At 47.2% G+C, this 21650-nt stretch overlaps 12 protein-coding genes across 12 annotated transcripts; 7 read left to right on the forward strand and 5 right to left on the reverse strand.

The window, feature by feature from the left end:
* Positions 1–171: 171 nt before the first annotated feature.
* Positions 172–738, reverse strand: RTG1 (Rtg1p; the record flags this gene model as incomplete). The annotated part of the gene is made up of 1 exon (NM_210203.1): positions 172–738. One exon carries the CDS (start codon positions 736–738, stop codon positions 172–174), a length of 567 nt encoding a protein of 188 aa, NP_984849.1.
* A 215-nt stretch (positions 739–953) lies between these two features.
* On the forward strand, positions 954–2267 carry RPT2 (proteasome regulatory particle base subunit RPT2; the record flags this gene model as incomplete). The annotated part of the gene is made up of 1 exon (NM_210204.1): positions 954–2267. One exon carries the CDS (start codon positions 954–956, stop codon positions 2265–2267), a length of 1314 nt encoding a protein of 437 aa, NP_984850.1.
* A 456-nt stretch (positions 2268–2723) lies between these two features.
* On the forward strand, positions 2724–3743 carry PTC1 (type 2C protein phosphatase PTC1; the record flags this gene model as incomplete). The annotated part of the gene is made up of 1 exon (NM_210205.2): positions 2724–3743. One exon carries the CDS (start codon positions 2724–2726, stop codon positions 3741–3743), a length of 1020 nt encoding a protein of 339 aa, NP_984851.2.
* Positions 3744–3913: 170 nt separating this feature from the next.
* On the reverse strand, positions 3914–4945 carry MED2 (Med2p; the record flags this gene model as incomplete). Its single annotated transcript, NM_210206.1, has 1 exon — positions 3914–4945. The coding sequence occupies one exon, from the start codon at positions 4943–4945 to the stop codon at positions 3914–3916; it is 1032 nt and encodes a 343-aa protein (NP_984852.1).
* A 565-nt stretch (positions 4946–5510) lies between these two features.
* ATP16 (F1F0 ATP synthase subunit delta) lies at positions 5511–5987 on the forward strand (the record flags this gene model as incomplete). Its single annotated transcript, NM_210207.2, has 1 exon — positions 5511–5987. One exon carries the CDS (start codon positions 5511–5513, stop codon positions 5985–5987), a length of 477 nt encoding a protein of 158 aa, NP_984853.1.
* A 519-nt stretch (positions 5988–6506) lies between these two features.
* Positions 6507–8300, forward strand: MCD1 (kleisin alpha; the record flags this gene model as incomplete). The annotated part of the gene is made up of 1 exon (NM_210208.2): positions 6507–8300. One exon carries the CDS (start codon positions 6507–6509, stop codon positions 8298–8300), a length of 1794 nt encoding a protein of 597 aa, NP_984854.2.
* A 262-nt stretch (positions 8301–8562) lies between these two features.
* UTP20 (Utp20p) lies at positions 8563–16038 on the forward strand (the record flags this gene model as incomplete). Its single annotated transcript, NM_210209.2, has 1 exon — positions 8563–16038. The coding sequence occupies one exon, from the start codon at positions 8563–8565 to the stop codon at positions 16036–16038; it is 7476 nt and encodes a 2491-aa protein (NP_984855.2).
* A 204-nt stretch (positions 16039–16242) lies between these two features.
* NHP10 (Nhp10p) lies at positions 16243–16920 on the reverse strand (the record flags this gene model as incomplete). Its single annotated transcript, NM_210210.2, has 1 exon — positions 16243–16920. The coding sequence occupies one exon, from the start codon at positions 16918–16920 to the stop codon at positions 16243–16245; it is 678 nt and encodes a 225-aa protein (NP_984856.2).
* Positions 16921–17303: 383 nt separating this feature from the next.
* Positions 17304–18731, forward strand: RMD1 (Rmd1p; the record flags this gene model as incomplete). Its single annotated transcript, NM_210211.1, has 1 exon — positions 17304–18731. The coding sequence occupies one exon, from the start codon at positions 17304–17306 to the stop codon at positions 18729–18731; it is 1428 nt and encodes a 475-aa protein (NP_984857.1).
* A 179-nt stretch (positions 18732–18910) lies between these two features.
* HTA2 (histone H2A) lies at positions 18911–19306 on the reverse strand (the record flags this gene model as incomplete). Its single annotated transcript, NM_210212.1, has 1 exon — positions 18911–19306. The coding sequence occupies one exon, from the start codon at positions 19304–19306 to the stop codon at positions 18911–18913; it is 396 nt and encodes a 131-aa protein (NP_984858.1).
* A 585-nt stretch (positions 19307–19891) lies between these two features.
* HTB2 (histone H2B) lies at positions 19892–20275 on the forward strand (the record flags this gene model as incomplete). Its single annotated transcript, NM_210213.1, has 1 exon — positions 19892–20275. The coding sequence occupies one exon, from the start codon at positions 19892–19894 to the stop codon at positions 20273–20275; it is 384 nt and encodes a 127-aa protein (NP_984859.1).
* A 218-nt stretch (positions 20276–20493) lies between these two features.
* Positions 20494–20869, reverse strand: ECM15 (Ecm15p; the record flags this gene model as incomplete). The annotated part of the gene is made up of 2 exons (NM_210214.1): positions 20494–20769; positions 20828–20869. 2 exons carry the CDS (start codon positions 20867–20869, stop codon positions 20494–20496), a joined length of 318 nt encoding a protein of 105 aa, NP_984860.1.
* Positions 20870–21650: the final 781 nt, after the last annotated feature.

The following is a 21650-nucleotide window of genomic DNA, read 5'->3' on the forward strand; positions in this document are numbered from 1 at the left end:
CTGGACTAGAAACGTTCGATACAAGTGCCCTCATCGTTCGTTGGACATGACTGCTCAAGCCTCCGCAGCCCGCTAGCGTGGCCGCCGCATGTCCAGCGGGCGCCGGCCCGCTATTGCTCCTATTTACCGGTATATACACACTACCACGGCCCCCAGGGCAGCACTACATCCTCATGCGCCGTCCCCGTACTCGGCGTACCCGCCATACTCGAAGTTGTTGTTGCGCTCCTGTGGCGGCTTGCTGCTGCCCTGCGTGCTGCTGCCCTGTGTGCCGCAGTACTCCCCGAGCACGCCTGCCAGTGGCCCCACGCCGATCTTCGCCAGCGCGAGCTCGGCACTGGTGTTTTCTAGGTTCACGTCGTTCACGATGCTGCCCGTCTGCCGACACAGCTCCTTGACCTTCAGGATCAGCTCCACCTCTTCGCGGTTGCGCAGATCCACCTGGTTTTGCAGATAGGTCACATATTCGACGGCCTGCGTGAGAATCTGGCCTTTGTTGGGCTTGCCGTCGCGCGTCCCAGTTCCCTTGTTTTTGGGCAGAGCGCCCGGCGTCCCGCTCTCGGACTCCTGGTCCTTCTTCTTCTGGTAGTAGTCCTGGAAGAACTCCTCTGGAATCACGTTGAGCAGCTCCTGGATACGGTCGTTGATGTTGTCACGACGCTTGCGCTCCGACCGCTCGGACGCAATTGTACAGCTCGAAAGCACTGAACTCGGGATGGATCCCGGGAAGGATGTCATAGCACCAGTCCTCGTAGTTTTTCCCGTCGGTAGACCCCTGGAGCGCTTCTTCAGGCAGCTTCCTGCTCCTGTTTTTTGATAGGTCGCAGCTTGGGTTGGGCTAGGTGAAATTGATGGATTCCAGGTGGCAAAAATGATACACACAAGTTGATAACACTACTTAGAGTTCGCAAGCAGAAGCGTTACTCCATAGCGGCACAGCAGATATCTCTAAGATGGGCCAAGGAGCATCGACGTATGGCAAGGGCCAGAAGGGCAAAAAGGACAAGAAACAGAAGCCGAAGTATGAGCCCCCAGTACAGTCCAAGATCGGGCGCAAGAAGAGGAAGGGACCTGCCACGGCAGAGAAGTTGCCGAACGTGTATCCCAGCACGCGATGCAAGCTGAAGCTGCTGCGGATGGAGCGGATCAAGGATCACCTGCTGCTGGAAGAGGAGTTCGTGACGAACTCGGAAATCCTGAAGCCGTTCGAGATGAAGCAGGAGGAGGAGCGCAAGCAGCTGGAAGAGATCCGCGGCACACCGCTGTCGATTGGCACGCTGGAGGAGATAATTGACGACGACCACGCGATTGTGACGAGCCCGACGACGCCAGACTTCTACGTGAGCATCTTGTCGTTTGTCGACAAGGAGCTGTTGGAGCCTGGGTGCTCGGTGCTGCTGCATCACAAGACCATGTCGATTGTGGGAGTATTACAGGACGACGCCGACCCGATGGTGTCGGTGATGAAAATAGACAAGTCGCCTACGGAGTCCTACAACGACATCGGCGGGTTGGAGGCGCAGATCCAGGAGATTAAAGAGGCGGTGGAGCTGCCTTTGACGCACCCCGAGTTGTACGAGGAGATGGGGATCAAGCCGCCCAAGGGCGTCATCCTGTATGGCGCGCCGGGGACTGGCAAGACGCTGCTGGCGAAGGCGGTGGCCAACCAGACGTCCGCCACCTTCCTGCGCATCGTGGGCTCAGAGCTCATCCAGAAATACCTCGGTGATGGCCCGCGGCTGTGCCGTCAGATCTTTAAAGTGGCTGCCGAGAACGCCCCCAGCATAGTCTTCATCGACGAGATCGACGCAATTGGCACAAAGCGCTACGACTCCAACAGCGGCGGAGAGCGCGAAATCCAGCGCACCATGCTGGAGCTGCTCAACCAGCTCGACGGCTTCGACGACCGCGGCGACGTCAAGGTAATAATGGCCACTAACAAGATAGAGAGCCTGGACCCCGCGCTGATCAGACCTGGCAGAATAGACCGCAAAATCCTGTTTGAAAACCCCGACGTCTCGACCAAGCGCAAGATCCTCGGCATCCACACCTCGAAGATGAACCTCAGCGCCGACGTCGACCTGGAGACCCTGGTCACCTCCAAGGACGACCTCTCCGGCGCAGACATCAAGGCCATGTGCACAGAAGCCGGCCTGCTCGCGCTGAGAGAGCGGCGCATGCAGGTCACAGTCGAGGACTTCAAGCAGGCAAAGGAGCGTGTGATGAAGAACAAGGTGGAAGAGAATCTCGAGGGCCTCTACTTGTGATATATACAGCGCCCCTGTGGCACATGTAAAGCCTTATGCCGCCCTCTAGTTGGCGTTAACTACCCTAATTGCTCCCGCCGCAGCTATCTGTGATTCTACCCAGAAAACCGCGCTGGCACAATTTATGTAATTTAACCGACCGGACAGAGAACCCGTCGGACTCCTCATTATGTTTAATCGCTTCTATTGATAAATACGGTCGCATTACGGTACTTCCCCACCTTTTCTTTTTTTGAAGATGACTGGTAGCAGAGAAATCCACACACCAGAAACAACCACACTATTTCATACAAATTCTTAATACTCAGTGCAAGGACAACCAGTAGTACCGGCGTATATACTGAGAGGACACATCAGAAGGTTGGGATATCATTTTTCGGACCAGGTTCAATTTGTAAAACACTGTGGGAACCTTTTTTTTTGGCATCAGAGAAGGCTGTTGATAAATCAATACAAATGGGCTACAATGAGACAGAGCCGGCCATCGATGGTGACAATAATGAACAACGTATTAACGAAGACATGAGCACACTTGAACACACGTCGAATAATAACGGTAACGGCCTCGAACCGGTAGAGGCGGGGCCGGACAGTGGGATACCGGCAGTCGAGGGAGGCGGCAGTGTCTCCGGACAGTCACCACAGCACGAGCCTCCTGCATACGAGCTCTCCTACGTAGTGGGTGTCGCAGAAAACAAGAATGCCAAATTTAGAAGGACGATGGAGGATGTTCACACTTATGTGGAAAATTTCGCCTCTAGGCTAGACTGGGGGTACTTCGCCATCTTTGATGGACATGCCGGAAACCAGGCATCTAAGTGGTGTGGATCACACCTGCATACAATCATTGAAGAGCGAATCCTGCAGGGAGACGATCGGGATGTCCGCGACATACTTAACGACTCGTTTGTTTATGTCGATCAGCAAATAAACAGCACCCTTGAGGGTAATAGCGGCTGTACTGCGGCTGTGGGGATTTTGCGGTGGGAAGCACCCACGCCGATACCGAACATGCCCATAAATTTGGAACAACACAAACGAATGCTCTACACGGCGAATGTAGGTGATACACGGATAATATTGTTCAGAAATGGGCGCAGTGTCCGTCTGACTTACGACCATAAAGCGTCTGATATAATCGAAATGCAGCGGGTTGAGAAGGCGGGCGGCCTGATCATGAAAAGTCGCGTGAATGGTATGCTGGCTGTAACCAGGTCACTGGGGGACAAGTTCTTTGACTCGCTGGTCGTTGGGAACCCCTTCACAACGAGCGTGGAGATCACGACCAGCGATCAGTTTTTAATAATAGCGTGTGATGGCCTGTGGGATGTGGTAGATGACCAGGAGGCCTGTGAGATGATTAAGGACATCGAAGATGCAAATGAAGCAGCTAAGACACTCGTGAGGCATGCACTCGAGCATGGAACCACAGACAATGTTACGGTGATGGTTGTGTTTTTCGATAATAACCAGTAACGATAGTCAGGCCAGAAAAACACTGTGCAGCCCACATGCATCATGCTACACCATGTCTAATCTATTATAGGCCTCTGTACACTGCATATATCATATGTATCAGATGTTTTGCGTCGGAATTGTGACAAAATATATAGGTGCTCATACCTACCATCCTGTGTCCCACAAGATTATATATTAAAATCATTAAGATCAAGCTCATTATTCTCCCCGGTGTTCCAGTCAATGCCAAGGTCGTTGAAGTCATTCAGAGTGAGATAGTCGTCCGGGTTCAGCCCCGCACCAGACTGCTGGCCGCTTTGTTTAGTGTTCTGTCCATTAGCGTCCACCCGCAGGCCGATACTCTCGTGGTCGGCAACCGCCGAATTGTAGTTGCTGCTGATGCGGGGGTTACTGGCACCGCCGGTGCCGTCATTGTTCCTGTTATTCGTGCTGGCTTCGTTGGTGCTGGTCTTGATCTCCTGTGCACCATTGTTGATGGCAGTCGCGCCGCCGCGGCCCATGCCTCCGCGTGCGGGGAAGCCGCCCGCGTCCGCCATCACCATGTTTCTCGGACGGCCCCCGTTAAGCGGCACGCTGTTGCCGCCCATGTTAAAATCCTCGAGTGAAAAGTCCCCATGGCCGTCTATACCGCCAAACATCGACAGGTCCATCTCGTCCAGGTGGCCAAACTCGGCGCTGAACGGCTTGACACCCCCGACCCGGTTGCTCTTGTCCAGGTTCGACGCCAGGCCCGTGGGAGTCGGCGCCGTCAGATCCACAGGGCTCTGTTGCGCCATCAGCTGCTGCGCCGCCGCGGCCTTCGTGGCCGCGTCATGCTCCTGCTGCCGCTTGTTCTTTTCCAGCTCCGCCTGATGTTTGCGTCTCTGCTCCTCCTCCTGCTGCTGCTTCCACTGCTTCATCTTCACCGCCGCCTCCTCCACCGCATCCAGATACTGCGACGCGGTCGTCAGCGTCGTCTCTACGCCGTCCAGGATCGAGTGGAAAGCGCGCACGCGGTCCCCCAGCGATTTGGACAGCGCTTTCCGGAAGCCCGCCGCCACGTCCGAGTTTAACTGTATGGTTTTTAGCTGCTGCTGGACCATCATTTCGGTAGAAGCCCTCATAATGTCGTCCAGACACTGCGTAAGTCGATCCCCGCGCATTTCTTCGTCCGTCTTGAACTTCGTCGCCATGTTGCCACCTTGAAGCTCTTTGATCATGCTACAGGCGCCCTACTGCGCACCATGGAACTCACGTATAGTGGCAACTATGGTACCTAACTATTGATGCTTCTCCGATCGTCCTCATAAATTCGTATAGAACTATATTTTGGCTGCGGTGTATAGATTTATGGATGTCCCTTATGTCAGGCCGCTAGGCCTGGCCGCAGGCCAACGGCCACTTTCCCATGAGTGACTGCTGCTGCCCCTCGCCTGTGTTTGGGCAGCCGTCCGTCGCAGGCAGGGGTTCCCGCAGCACCGCCCCCCGCCGTCGTTGCGGAGCAGCTGCTCCCTCGGCATGCTGCTCGCACAGTACAGTCTGCTGAACCGCCTGCGGCAGGGCTCCCGCCCGGCCGGGCCAGGTCACGTGCGTCGGATGACGTAACAAGATACATGCTGTCTGACGGCGCACCGCAGCCAATCAAGTTCGTGGAAATTTCTGCGGTGCGTCCGGGTAACGAGCGATATTTTTCGCCCAACGGTGGTTTCTTGCGGAGCACTCGAATGGCCATGAGCACGTCGTAACTGTGAACGGGAAGAAAGACGACTAACCACCACGCCTCAGATGTTCCGCTTGACCTCCGCCAGAGCTCTGTTCAGGGTTGCCAACGTTGCCGCCAGACGTACGTACGCAGAGGCGGCCGCCGATGCTTTGAAGTTGAACTTCGCGCTTCCTCACGAAACGCTGTTTGCCGGCACCGCGGTCAAGCAGGTGAACCTGCCTGTCAAGACCGGTCAGATCGGTATCCTGGCGAACCACGTGCCGATTGTGGAGCAGCTGGTCCCAGGTGTCGTGGAGGTGCTGGAGGGCTCGGAGTCCAAGAAGTTCTTCGTCTCGGGCGGGTTCGCCACAGTGCAGCCCGACTCCACCCTATCCATCACGTCCGTGGAGGCCTTCCCTCTAGACTCGTTCTCTGCGGAGAACGTGCGCGCGCTCTTGGCTGAGGCCCAGAAGAACGCCGGCGCCGCCGACAGCCGCGTTGCCGCGGAGGCGTCCATCCAGATCGAGGTTCTGGAAGCATTGCAGGCCGCGTTGAAATGAGCACGCCGATGCTGCGGAGTCTATATACTACTATACACAACCTCCTGGAAGGTGTTACCTCGGCTGTTCGCGAGGCCTGCAACCGGCGGCGTACTGGGCGTACCTGGCGATGTAGAAGCCGTTTGCCCAAGTGCCAACTACATACTATATCATTTTAATGACTATGATATTCCTGATATTACTAGCCAGCGCCGTGCTACCGGCAGGAGCAGGCGCCCGTTCCCGGCAGTCACGTGCCTGGGCAGCTTCTAGGCGCGTCGCTCCTCTGAGCAACGCGAAATGCGCGTTTAGCAGGAACAGATCATACCAGGACGCACCACTCGTTTCCTAGGGCTAATTCCAGCAGGGCAAAGAAGTGCAGCCTATTCAGGAATTCGTATTCGGTTATTTTGACACCATCTTGAAGGAATATATACGGTAGCAGGGAGGAATGGTGTCAGCACCTTTCCACGCACAGAAATAAGATCGCACGTAGACGCAACACGGCAGGCGTGAACACGACGTCGAAGATCAGCTCGGATGTCGCAAATAAACGAGCACCAGCAGTCGAAGCTGCTGCATCTGCAGACCAAAACCGGGTCGCTCGCGCAGATCTGGCTCGCGTCGACTATGACGAACCTTAACCGTACATACCTGAGGACAGACATTGTGCAATCTGTGGAGGAGATCTCGAAAGCGACCACGCGGGAGGGGGGCGATGACGGGGGCGATCCAATCACGCTACGGGTCTCCGGCGAGCTGCTGCACGGGGTCGTGCGCGTGTATTCGCAGAAGGCCAACTTTCTGCTGACAGATGTTTCTGATCTGCTACACCGACTTAAGTCTGTTTTCAGGGGGAACATGTCAAGAACTACCGCAGTACGGGTTGACACGGTCGCGCGGCTCGATCAGGTGGTGTTGGCCGATACCGTGACGGAAATGGATGTCCTGGCCATGCCCGAGATAGATTTCCTCGACACAACGTCCTCCTCGAAGGGCCTGATGCGGCGAGAGCGCTCAATGGAGAGGCACGTACAGGGCGCGAACACGGTCACAGACCCATGGGACATGTCTTTGGAAGTGGGGAGAAGATACGCCCCTGACGACGACCTGGAGCAACAGACGTCGCTACTGGACCTCAACTTTGAACTCAGTGACATGCAGAACTCCAAATCTTGGGGTGAAGGGACGCACAATTCCGAAGAGATCAGTGCCAATGTGCTTGCAGAGTCGCAACGCCAGGAGCTGCCCGGGAACGAGGGCATTGAGCGTGAAGAGGATCTTGATTGGAATCTGGGATTCACGGAACCAGCAATTGTAGTCCCTTCAAGCGATTTTGAACACGATAACAGCATAGAAGTGGGCCGGAGAGCAGTCCCGAATGCGGACCTTCAGGAAACTGTGGATTTGGGATTCGACTTGGATATTGCCAAGGGTGACATTGAGGCTACAGCCGGCGAGCAAGATGCTGGGCAGTTGCAATCTGAGCTTTCGGGAAGTATAAGTACGTCTTCTGGAACAACTGTCAGCAGCCAAAGACGAGGACAGGCAGCACTGGTAAATGCGAAAGTCCTACAAGTCGACCACCAACCGGAATTACATGACAGGCTGCTCAGAGATACCCCCCAAACAGCTGCATCCGTGGACATGACCGCCATCCCACTCCCAAGTCCTCCAAAGAAGCGGGCATACTCGGAGCTCGCGTCAACAATGGACTTCCTACCAGAGTTTGCCTTGGACCATTTCACTGCCTTCGTTTCTCAAAAGCGGAGGCACGCAGAAAGTCCCGCGGCCAGAACTATCGCACATGAAGTTTCATCAGCAGAAAGCGTCGATGAGACGCACATAGACATTTCTCTTGATCTTAATGACGACCTCTTGCGCAGCGATGCAATTGAGGCCGGTACTGAGGAAGAGATTGAAGGCGAAGATGCTATTTTGGATGTTCCAAGCTCACCACGGGCGCAAACAGCTAGCGCTTCGCCTGATCTACATGAGTACTCACATATATCCACGGAAGATGTCGGCTTCTCTCTGCCGCGGAGGGAAGTTGAAGTGACTACGGGTGACCATGTTGCTAAATCAACTGTCGACATGGCGAATACAATCAGATCGGAGCTCATGGACGTGGAAAGTACAACGTTCTCTCATCTACTAAAATCCAAGTACGGTGAGGAGTCTGGGGCGATAACAAAAAGTCAGGCAAGTAAAGCATTCTTCGAAATGCTAGTGCTAGCCACTGCAGACTGCGTAGACCTCAGCCAGCAGGCGAGCACAGGAGACATAACCATCACAGGTAAGGGGGCACTGTATGAAAAGTTTATAGACATCTAGTCTGGAACTGCGTTCCTAACTTGTGAAAGACCTTTATAATACACAAACTTGATATATCAAATGTTCATTATTAACTTTCTTCTCATTATTATTACAACTTCTTCGAGATGAGCTTGGACAAAATAAAAAGAAACAAGACCGATGGGCCATGTAAATAAAAATTTTAAGATGCTCTTCTCAAGCAAAGTATTAAACATCGGGCACATAAGAGAACTGATCAGCGAATAAGCTCCGAACTGCAGCCAGTGGTTGATTTGGAAGAATGGCGAAGCAGAGTACAACCACCAAATCTGCGAAGAGGTACAGGTACTCTTCGTTTAAAGACAAGATCGATGACCTTAAGATAGAACCTGCCAAAAACTTGAGTAAACGCGCTCACGACTATGTTGAGTCTTCTCACTTTCTATCTTCTTTCGAACATTGGAAGGAGTTCAATATGAGCGCTGATTTCACTGAATTTGCGCAAGAGGTGGTTAATCTTGTTCAAACATTGCCGCAAATCCTCTACCATGACGACAAAATATATGATATTCTCTCAAAGCATATCGGGAAGCATGATGATAAATCCCTGCAGCCTCTTCTAGAGTTGTTATCCCAATTTTGCCATGACTTAGGGCCTGACTTTTTGAAGTTCTATGAAAGGACATTGCTGTTACTAATTAACCTGCTTGATGAATCTATCAAATTTGAGAACTCCGATGTGTTCGAGTGGGGCTTTAACTGCCTTGCATATATCTTCAAGTATCTTTCACGGCAGCTCACTCAAGACTTGATACCGACGTTTACTATGCTGTTCCCACTTTTATCTCATAAAAAAGAGTATATGTCCAGATTTGCAGCAGAAGCGCTATCGTTCTTGATTCGGAAGTCTTCTCCAAAGAATTTGCTCCCTTTTGTTCATAATTCATGTAAGACATTGAACCAGTTGGAAAATAATAATCTCTACGATGGTTTACATTCCCTATTCAGCGAAGCCCTCAAAAGTACATCTGACACATTGTATTCGAAATCCAATGCAATTGTTAGTGTTCTCTTACAAGTTGCATTAGACAAGGACCAGTCGTTAGTGGCAGTTACTCTATTCTGTGACATTATGATGGATGCTCTTAGACATGCATCTGCAGAAAATGCAGCTCCTCTTTACCAACTTATAATTGAAAAGCTGGACGAATTTTTAAGCCAGAAGCAAGAGGGAGATGATCTAGACAAAGTTATTAAAATTTTGGCTGTCGTTACCTTCGCAGAAAGTGGTAAAAAGGTTAACAATTGGGAAGCTCTCTCAAGCTGCTTACAGGGAGCATTGCATCACCCAAGAAGTGAGTCTATATCCCCAGAGACGTTAGCATTTTGTTTTTCTGTAATCCTTCGAAACGCCGATCTCAAGACTGTCACCTCTCTGCACAGGACAATGTTTGAGTTTTATATGGAGAATTACCCCTCATTTTTCTTGGAGTTCGTGAAGACAGTCATTGATATGGACAAGGGCAGATTTTCATCATTCAACTGCTCTCGTTTTATAGGGCAGTTTATCAAATCGCACTGGAAGGAACATCAGAAGAAAATTGCTCTGTTGTTACTTGATCTCGAGTCAAAACCGGAACTTTCATCCACTTTAAACTTCACAATCCCGGAAGAGTTTGTTACGTCGCTGACTTCAGATTTGCAATCTTTGGATGCATTGGCCGCTGAAGATAACATTTTTGAACTCTACTGGAGGAATATTATATTAAAAAGATGTGATACTGATAATACTGCGGTTATTGTGCCTAATTTAAAAACTCTATTAGAGTTTCCCAAGCCAAATGACTTTGTTAAAGATCTAATTGGTGATTTACTAATGGGGCTTTCATTGTCCAGTCAAGACACCCTCCAACCAATATGCTTACAAATAGCCGAGAATTTTGAGTTATATCGTGACAGCACACTGTTCATTCAGGGTTATACGAGGGTAATACAGAGCGAAGGACTAGATGCTCATGAAACGAGAGAACAGCTATTGCACAAGATTACTGATAACTTTATTTTGCCAGATAGAAACTTACGGTACCATTCGATGATGCTTCTTATTAAGATACTCGAGAAAAGTGGGCAGGATGTCCCTCAGCTTTTCAGAGACCTATTAATCATCGATGATATCCCCCTAACTCTAACTAACGGTCGTGATATAACTTTACGTGTTCGGAAGCTAGGCGCTGACTATTCGATTACAGAAGGAACCCCTCTGCTTAATAATGGGTTCTTCAAGTATATTTTTGGGCTGCTAACCGTTCGTTTCTCGCCTTTATGGGATGGAATTAATGAGATTTTGCCCAACATATATGGTAAAGCGCAGCGTTTGGTATGGGATCTTGTTCTTCATTTGATTAATGCCCTAGATAACCCTCATACTCTGCAATATATCGAGGCACCTGTTTCAGAGCCTTTTGCGGAGTCATTTTGGACTGTGAGCACCACTCGTCTTAACGATGTACTTCAATCTGCTTCGGACGTATTCAATATGTATGTTGCTCTCGATACATCATTGATTGATACCTTTAAAGGGCGTCGCGGTTCACTCGGATATCCCGGTATGATTAGAAACCAAGCATTGAAGATATTAATCGCGCTGCCACAGCTCGCGGAGCAAAATAGCAGATTCATTGTACCTTTTGTCTTAAAACGCAATGATCAATTCGATGCCAACCAAGATGAAGACCATCTGGGTGAGTTAGCAGTGCACTCTGCGGATACATGGTCTGAGACGGATAGGAATCTAATTTTGAAATTATTGGGCAAGTTCAAGAATATCAAAGCTATTTACAAATCCGAAGATGTCCGCCAAAGGTTGATGGAATTATTGGGTAGTCGAACGCTGGAAGTGCAGAAACTGGCCCTAGATGCGTTGTTAGCATACAAGGATCCAGTAGCTGTGAAATATAGGGACAATCTGAAGAACTTATTAGATGACACGTTATTCAACGACGAAGTAACAAAGTTATTTGCTCAGAATGAGTCAAGGGTTATTGTCAACACTGATGAAAGATTATTAATGCCCTTCATTTTGCGTATTTTATTTGGCCGTGTTCAGACACCTAATACCAGTGGGATCAAAAAGACAAGAAAAACTGCGGTCATAACTGTCCTGCCAAATTTAGGTGAGAAGAATATTACTGACTTCTTGGCTCTGGGTAGTAATGGTATCAACTACCAGTACTTCTTTGAAGAGAATGCGGTTATTCCTGACAGTGAGCTTACAGCGATAAATTTTAGGAGAATGCTTGGCTTCATAAATGTCCTAAGTGCCTCGTTGAATGTTTTAGGTTCCAATTTCCCGGAGGCGGTCAAGACAACTATTAAACCTCTCGTTTACGCAATTCACATGTCAGGTCGTACTGGACAGAATAAAGAATTGCAGGGTTCTATTGATAGTCTTACTGCATCAGTCCGGCAACAGGGAATGAAATGTTTGTTCCAATTGTTCGGGTGTATTGGTGAGGTAATTGATTGGGATGAATATCTTCCAATCATACATGATCACGTTATACAGCCCCGCGTCGCTAACTTCGAGCACGAAAATCTACAAAGTCCATCTTCTATTATGAAGCTCATCTGCTATTGGTCAACTTCCAAATCATTTTACCCATTCCTGTACTACGCCGATTATTCTGCTGCCCGTGCATTGATGGCTCTCTTCTCAAATGAGCATGCTAAGGAATCAGTGCTTCATGTCCTATTAGATTGTTTTACTAAGATTATTAAGCAACCTACGACAGAAGACAGTTATATCGATCTAGCATCGCTAGTTGCGGCAACATCGTTACAAGTTCTTCCATCATTGCTGTTGCGTTTGGTGGAACCAGACGGCATCTCGTTGGCTATAGACCTTCTGTTGAATATAACTGAAGCGGGTTATGTACAGGATAATGACACTACCAAATTGCTAGTGGAAGCATTGACGTCTGCTGTCGAGAAGGATTTGAACGGCATAAAGCCCGCAGATAAAGTTAAGGTATTCGCGTGTCTTTCTGCACTCCTTTCAAGTTATGTTTGCCAGTGGAATGATCTTGAAAGACTGTACGTTGCTTGTTCAAAAATGTATCGTACACTCCGTGATCGCAAGCAGAGAGAATCGCTAAATACCGTTTTTTCAAGCATGGGAAAGAGATTTGAACATATTCAACCGGTGGCGAAACTATTATGTGACCTAAATTCTTACTCCACATCCCGCATGCAAGAATATGATTTCGAGACAATTCTCAGCGCATTCAAAGTATTCACTGAAGAGACCTATCAGCAATTTAACGAACAACACTGGCTCCCAATCCTCTACACTTGCTTGTATTTTATTAATGATAAAGAGGAGCTTGCGTTAAGGACAAACTCGACACATGCATTAACAAAATTTATAGACTATGCCAACGAAAACCCATCAGCAGAACAAGCTACGGCGGCAATCTCACTAATCAAGGACGTGCTTCTACCAAACTTGAAACTGGGTTTAAGGTCGGCCAGTGATGAAATTCAAGCAGAGTATATTACTCTGTTAGCTTACATTGTAACAAACTCCAGATACTTCACAGACTTTGAAGATATGAAGGTCCTTCTGTTTAATAACGACGAAGAAGCCAATTTTTTTATCAATATCCGCCATATACAGCTGCATCGGCGTCAAAGAGCAATTAAAAGATTAGGTGAAGCCTCGGATAAGCTCAATGAGAATAGCATCTCTCATTATCTACTTCCTATGATTGAACGTTATATTTTTGTGGAAGACGAAAAATACAGGAACCTCTGTAATGAGACTATTGCTACAATTGGAATACTGTCTAACTATTCAAGTTGGAACCAGTATAAGGCCATTTTGAGAAGATATATTTCTATGATGAAACAAAAACCGAATCACCTGAAGGAAATCGTTAATGTTATTGTGGCAGTAACACGCTCTTTCAAAAATACTTTGGAGTGCATTCGTTCTTCTAATTCATCTATACCATGCATTAGAAACTTCCCCTCGAAAGCGGATGAGCCAAACGCCTATGTGGAAAATGAAATATATCCTATCCTGCACAAAATTCTAAGCACCAGAGATGACGAAACCATTATACAGCGTATTCCGTTGGCTCATTCGCTCATAAATCTTGTGCTAGGCCTGCCAAATGAACGAATTGTTTCGTTATTACCTGGAATTTTGACTAGTTTATGCCAAGTATTGCGGAGCAGGTCTGAAGAATTACGCGATGTTGTGAGGAAAAACCTAGGTAATATCGCAGTGGTCCTAGGCCCGGAGTATTTGACGTTTGTTATACAGGAATTGAAATCTGCGTTAGCAAGAGGATCCCAAATCCATATTCTAAGTTATTCTCTGCACCATGTTCTAGTTTCCATGTCAGAAGCGTTGGGACATGGTGACTTGGATGATTGTGCTTCAATGATAATCGATATCGTGATGGAAGATACGTTTGGTGCTGCTGGTCAAGAGAAAGATGCTGAGGGTTACACTTCAAAGATCAAGGAGGTTAAATTTAACAAAAGTTATGATACTAGTGAGCTTCTAGCAGCTAACATAAATCTTCCTGTGTTTGGCACGCTATTGCGCCCTGTTAAAGCCCTTTTGTTGGAGCGGATTGGAATTAAAACACAAAGGAAGTTAGATGAAGTTTTGAGAAGGTATTCACTTGGTCTGGGTCACAACTCGCAGGCTTCATCGCCAGATGTACTAAAAATGTGCCATGAAATATATACTCTTTCTCAGGTCTTCTCACCTGGTAGTGCGAAGCAAAGAAAGGAGTACAATGAAAAGGAAGATTTCTTTTTAATTCGATTGGATGCAAAACGGGTAGACGTCCAAGTGGAATGCTCTCACTATATTGAGACTTTACAGAAGCTCTCTCTTGATCTACTGAGAGTAGCAATTTCAAGGAATCGTAATCTGTTAGATACCACATACCTGGAGGGCTTTATACCAATTTTGAAAGAGTCTTTGCTTTCTGATAACGATGGTGTCGTAATTAGTACTCTAAAGGTATTAATGTTGTTTATCAAGTTACAGTTCTCTGAAGACTCAGAAGCCATATTCAAAAACTGTGCACGGAAAGTTTTGACCATTATTAAAGACTCGCCATCAACTTCTGGTGAACTTTGTCAAGTCGGTCTGAAGTTTTTATCTGCGCTTATCCGCTATAAAGACATTGAATTAAAGGATTCTGCGCTCGAATATGTTTTGGGTCGGATTGAACCAGATTTGATGGAGCCCAATAAGCAAGGTCTGGCTTTTGGATTTTTGAAATCCTTGGTTTCCAAACATATTGTTCTTCCGAAGCTGTACGATATTATTGATAACGTTGCAGAAGTCATGGTCACGAATCATGCTAAGGAAATCAGGGATGTTGCCAGGAGTGTCTATTACCAGTTCTTCATGGAATATGATCAAAGTAAAGGCAGGCTGGAAAAACAATTGAAATTTTTAGTCAACAATTTGCAGTATCCATCTCAAGAAGGTCGTCAATCTGTTATGGAATTGCTTAACCTTCTGATCAACAAATCTGGGCCCGCTTTACTAATGAAACTTTCATCCTCATTCTTCGTGTTCCTAGCAAACGTATCAGTAAATGACGACTCTCCTAAATGCAGGAAGATGGCTAGTCTGCTACTAACTAACTTGTTCAAGAACTTGGGCCAGGAGAACATGGGTACCATTGAAAAATACATCCAAGCCTGGCTAAAACAGGTGGATAACGTTCTCTTTGTAAGCTTGGGGATGAAAATCTATAAGATCTACCTATTGGAACTAGGACTCGGTTGCAATGCGTCGCTTGATGGTGTTGCTTTAGCGCGCATCAAAGCAGTACTTTCTGATACTGAGGTCGGATCTGACTCACTATGGGACATGGTATACACTGCTCTGGAAACTTTTGCTGTCTTTGCACAAAAATCGGGAGATGAAGTTTACTCTCCTGCATATAAGCCAACATGGGACAGCATTGTCGCCTGCTTGTTATATCCGCACGAGTGGGTGAGATTATCGGCCTCGCGGTTGATTAATGTACTACTAGCAAACATGGAGAGGTTAGAAGTTCCGCTAAGTGATTATGAAATCCAAACGATTGCGTACAGAACTTTCCATCTCCTAGCAGCGCCTTCATCCTCGGCCAATGTCGGTTCTAAGGAAGTCTCGGTGAAGGTACTGGTCAACATTGCCCAGTATTGGAATAAGCATTCTACACCATATATCTCTAAGAATAATGAAGATGAGGTGAGATACTCCACTGCTATGGAATTCGCTATATCTAGAATAAGCGCTATTCTCAGAAACGAGGAAAACAAGAGTGAATCACACGCTTCTAAAATGTCTGCTATCCAGCTTCTCGCTATGTTGATCCAGATTCTCGACGCGGCACAGCTCGCTCAATATGGCGAAGCTATTATTTTGGCAGTATACACTTATGTTGAGAATAACTCGGGCATTGATATAAGTGAACAGTTCGCTGAGCTTCAGCAAATGTCCCAAGAAGCCCTAAACATGTTAGAAGAGAAGCTTTCGACGTCTGACTTTACAAGAGCATACACTGCAGCAAAACAGGTTGTTATCAAGAGGCGCCAAGAACGGAGGGCCAAACGAGCACAATTAGCTGTAACAGCGCCGGCTATTGCCGCTGAAAAAAAATTGAAGAAGCATGCACGGTCGAGAGAAAAGAGAAAGCACGAGAAAGACGAGAACGGGTTTTACCAGCGTAAAAACAAGAAGAAGAGGACCATATGATAGTCAGAGGCCACCTATCTCCCAACTAGCCCCTGCGTCCTATCTGCAATGCAATCTTTATTATGAAGCAGGTATTTTCACCTGAAGGACCACCGTTTCAAACCTTTTTTTAACATTCCAGCGGTCGAGGTGGTAGGATCCGTTGGCTGCTCATATATTTGTAGCGGCATTCACGTATTATAATAAAGAATATATAGTACACTGTTACATTTCACTTGACATAACACTAGAAGCGACATCGCCGATACCGTCGTCCAACTGAGTGACGTCCGAATCATTGACATCTATCTCATCCGCATCAGGTTCGTGCTCGGGCTCGTCCCCCTCTTCTTCCTCGTTTCCGGACTCGTTTTTAACGTCTACATTGGCTTCCTCTGTAGTCTTGTTTTGTGAGTAAGCTGTCATTTCCCTTTGATACCTTAATCTATCAGCATTATATAAGTCGTAGTATGGCTTCTTGGCTTCCTCATCCATGTTTTTCCATATTTCGGGGAGGACCTTCGTCATATCCACGTTATTGGCAGCGTGCTCATGTCTGATTTTATCCTTGTTCATTTCGCAAAACAATAGATACGCATTTGTTGGCCGTTTAGGCAAGTTCGGGTCGCGCTTCTCCTTTGATCTACGCTTGCGGCTCCTAGAACTTGGCAGTGACTCCAATAGGTTGTTCTTGAAGGAAGCCAATGTCGGTAAGGGCTCCTCATAGTGTAAGGACGGGTCCTTTTCGATCCGCGCCTCCAGTCGCTCCAAAAGAACTGCATATTCCAAACGCAATCTTTTCACTGAGAGCCGAGTCCTCTGTATTGCTAGCGAGAGCGTGTCATTTTGCTCAGTCAATTCTTTGATTGCTAGCGCCAAATCTTTGTTGTTCTGATCGACCATGCTACTACGTTAGCTTTAATATTATGCTTTGAAGTATCAACTCACCCGCACGACTCCAAAAAAGATTGCTTGGTTCGTATAATTTAATTTGCTGCTAGATTTACACTTATTGCAGCTCACTGTGCTAAGCGCATGAAGTCCAACAGTGGTTGTGTTGTAGGTGTTGAACTTTCGCCTCACTTTGTCGTCGATTGGTCCGCCTTGGTTGTGAAAAACTGATAGAAACTGACTCGCCCGTATACCGGAATAAATTATATACTCAGCCATAGAGCCTTATGGTGAACAACCTACAACCTCGCAAACGAACTTCCTGCAGCCACTTCGGTTAGCTGTCAATACACACTTTGAGTATCCGAGACGAGCTCTGACCAAGTTTACTGGTGATGTCAGATGAGCAAGAGCCTTTATTGAAGGAAGAAACGAATGGAGCCCCACTGGAGATGCGGACAGTCGTTAGCGGGACGGCTGTGGTTCCTGCTATTCCAGGGAATCCTGATTCCCTGATGCCTACAGGCATTCCGGAGTGCTCGAGCACTATTTCATCCGCTATTGCGGAAACTCCCATAGGGTCATCTGGTTCAGCGACCGGCAATACCGCAACCACCCTGTTATTGGCAGACAACAAGGGGCACAAGAGCTATATGCAGAAAGCAGGCGTTAGTATATCGGCACCTGTGCGCAGTGGTCCCAAGGTAATTACCGGTAGTAGGGTGGGGCCTCAGAGAACATCCCGTACTGCTCAGAAACTCAAGTTGCTACCAGAGGAACCATTCCAACGATCACAGGAACAGGAAGATGACTCAGTAGACAGAGAGGTATACTCTCAGGTGAACAGAATTACGGACAAACCTGCACGGAGAGATGCAGAGAAGCTAGGCAAGTCGCATAGACACCTCTTGCCCCGGGTTACGGCGTACTGTACTGCCAGCTCCTACAACATGAAGGAGCTAGTGAGGTGGTTGAAGGATTGCAAGCGAACACATCACACTCACCCAAAACTTTTTGACGAGTGTCTTTACACGCCTTTCATCTACACGGATTGGAGGGGCGACAAGCGCTTCGAGCATGAAGATGTTATACGTTTGGATGACGAAGGCGGTGAAATTAACGTGAGCGATAAACAGCCCGACCTATTTATATTTGAATATGGCGTGGTAGTTATGTGGGGTTTTACAGAGAGAGAGGAGAAGGCGTTCTTGAACGACCTTGAGAGGTTTGAAAAGGAGAAATTGGCAGAGGAGGACGTTCAGGTAGAGGAGTTCAATTATTACATTACACAGAGCTACCAACCACGGATATACAACGATTTTATTACATTGCGTGATGGTTCCAACTACATGATCAAGCTTTCCATATCGCATGCTATCTCCCAGAGCGTCAAGATATCGCTATTCGAAGAATTGGTGGATAATACAATAGAAGACACGCAGGACATCCCGCAGGAGATTGCTTCCAGTGGCAAGGTCTCCATGAGCAAGGCGGATATCATGAAAAGCATCGGGGAATTATTCATTCTCCGGATTAACATCAACCTACATGGCTCCGTTCTTGACTCCCCCGAAATCATGTGGTCGGAGCCGCAACTCGAACCGATATATCAGGCAACCAGAGGCTATTTGGAGATCAACCAACGCGTAGCTCTACTAAACCAACGACTTGAAGTCGTCAGTGACCTCCTACAGATGCTAAAGGAACAGTTAGGTCACTCGCATGAAGAGAACCTGGAGTTCATAGTCATATTGTTGCTAGGAGTCGAGGTGCTAATCTCCGTCGTTAACATCATTGTGGACATCGTTGCAGATACCAAATGAACGGAAGCACTTTTAAACCCGTTTAACATTGATTTTAAATAATGTACAGAAGATATATTATATAGAAACGGAAGGAATGGACATAAGTGATCGCGCAAAATGAGCGCCACCAAGCCGGTCCTTCATACTGATACAACTGGTGCACTCGCGATATGATACAGCGAACTGGCCGAGCCAACTCACAACTCCTGAGAAGCCTTGGTGGCCTTGGCAGACTTCTTTGGCAACAAGTTTGCATGAATGTTTGGCAACACACCACCTTGGGCGATCGTAACATTGCCCAATAGCTTGTTTAGCTCGTCATCGTTTCTGATGGCTAGCTGTAGATGTCTTGGGATGATTCTGGTCTTCTTGTTGTCTCTGGCGGCGTTACCGGCCAACTCTAGGATTTCGGCGGCCAAGTATTCTAGCACAGCGGTTAGGTACACAGGCGCGCCCGACCCGATTCTCTGTGCGTAGTTGCCCTTTCTGAGCAATCTGTGGACTCTACCGACAGGGAAAGTCAAACCGGCCTTAGCCGATCTCGACTGCGAAGCCTTGGCGGCAGAACCAGCTTTACCTCCTTTACCAGACATTATTTGTGTTGTGTGTGTGTGTGTGTGTTTAGTGTGAACTGCGTGTGCTATGAGAAAACACTACGCTGAAACTGCTAAATAATCCAGACAGGTCCCCCCACCGCAAAGGATCCACGCTATACTTCTCTCTACATATTTATACTTGTCCTTTTGCCTTCTAATCCTCGATCGTACGCGTCTGACGCTTCAACAGACGCTTCACCTAGACGCTCGACCTGTGCGGCCTGGTTTTTTCGCATGACATGTCCGTGCTGGTTTTTTCGCGCTGAAAAGGAAAGCGCGTGGCTCCCAGCACCAGAGCCGTACTAGCTCTTTCGCGTGCTGTCCTATGTGCACGCGAAATTTTCATACTGTAGAGTGTGCCATCAGCTTCACAGAGTACAAACGGTAGGCGAGTGGATACGCGTCTTGTAGCCGGACGTGAATGGCAGAACTTTTTGGCAGTCGCGTAATCTTAGATTGAAAGTATTTAAGTGGAACGTATAAAACAAAAGTTCGGGCTGAAGAGGACCTCTTTTGGCGTCTGCTACTTCCCAGTTATCTGTTGGATACTAAGCATATCGAACTCTAATTGCAATTCTAAAGATGGCACCAAAGGCTGAGAAGAAACCTGCTTCCAAGGCCCCAGCGGCAAAGAAGACCACTGCTTCTACCGACGCTTCTAAGAAGCGGACGAAGACTAGAAAGGAGACCTACTCCTCTTACATTTACAAGGTTCTTAAGCAGACTCACCCAGATACTGGTATCTCGCAGAAGTCTATGTCCATTTTGAACTCGTTTGTGAACGATATCTTTGAGAGAATCGCGTCTGAGGCATCCAAGCTTGCGGCCTACAACAAGAAGTCTACGATCTCTGCTAGAGAAATCCAGACTGCTGTCAGATTGATCTTGCCCGGTGAGCTAGCCAAGCACGCCGTGTCTGAGGGTACCAGAGCTGTTACCAAGTACTCGTCTTCTACCCAAGCCTGAATGGAACTCATTCTTAGAATGAAAGAACTTCCTTCAAGAAGGTTCTCGTCAGCTAGTGCTTGTGGGACCCGCCTCTTATTCCAGAGCAGCTGCGGCAGAGCGGTATGTGGTACGTTCCGTTTCATCATTTTGTATTATTAGTACATGTAGAAATAGGGTTTTCTGGTTTCATAATTCGGTATAAATTCCAACGTAATGTATATTAGATAAGTTTTAAACTAGTAATCGGAGAGCTTCTTTTCAACCACGTCTACCTTGTCTTGCGCAGTCTGCTGTTTGTCTGTTCTAGTTCCGAGCCTCATTTCGGTGTGGATTCTAACGTATCCCAATTCGTGGCTGTATTCGTGCAACTGGCCGATGAGGCTCATGACCTCGTCCCAAGGGCCCTCAATCGTCGTTCCAAAGCTGTGCATAGTGCTTTTCAAGTGACTCTCCCTAATTCGTTTCTCAATCTTGGTGACATAGTCTGAGACACTTGGTGAGCTAGTACCTAGCTATGATTCAAAAGTTTAGTATATTGTTTTATATATGCAGCTGGAGATGTGAACATACCGGCACCATGCAAATGTCCACTAATGTGTGCAGCTTCGACATTTTGATTTCTACCTTCAGAGTATTGGAATATGTTCTTGTATGTAACGTCTACTAATTTTCTGGTTTATATCGCTGATCTTAAGGGAGATAATTTCGTTCACCCATCACACAGAAGTTTTAAGTACAAAACTTGTCCCCAGATATAGCAAGTCATCAATTCAGGTATAATTGGTGTGCATGCTAATTTGAAGGGCTGTTATATAGTTGAAGTTGTTCTTTTGGCATTGAGCCAAATTTGGATTCTATTCAGTAGTATTGAACATCAAGTCTCCAAAGCTGAAGTCTGAAGCAAAACATCTCAATAGCTATAGAACTCTAGCAAACAACAGACCAGAGCTTATATCATGACACATTATAAGCTCAGCTATTACTCTGAGTGATAGAGTGACCCTCAATTAGTTGGTTCATTTTATATATAAAAATATAAAACTATAGCTATTTCAAATGACTACTAACTAATACGAGAGAAGAAAACAAATTAAACACGATGGTCTACAGATAGCTTGAAAGAGACACTAAGAGAAATTTCAGGAAACAGTTCAGAAAATAGCCATTCAGCTCTACAGCTCTCTTTATTATCAAGAGTACAGTTTCTTTCACTAATATCGCTTAATTAATTATATTTCTTGCCATTAAATGCGACGGTGACGGGATAACAATTTTTGGCAATTCTTCATATTTTGATTTAAAAAAAAAACAATTTACCAGAATTAGACGAAATAGTCGCTTACTACAAACAGGTTCAGCCACTGGATAAATCTCATAGTTTAAAATATTGAGT

Source organism: Eremothecium gossypii, chromosome V (assembly GCF_000091025.4).
Source record: "Eremothecium gossypii ATCC 10895 chromosome V, complete sequence".
In the NCBI taxonomy this organism is placed as follows: Eukaryota; Fungi; Ascomycota; class Saccharomycetes; order Saccharomycetales; family Saccharomycetaceae; genus Eremothecium; species Eremothecium gossypii.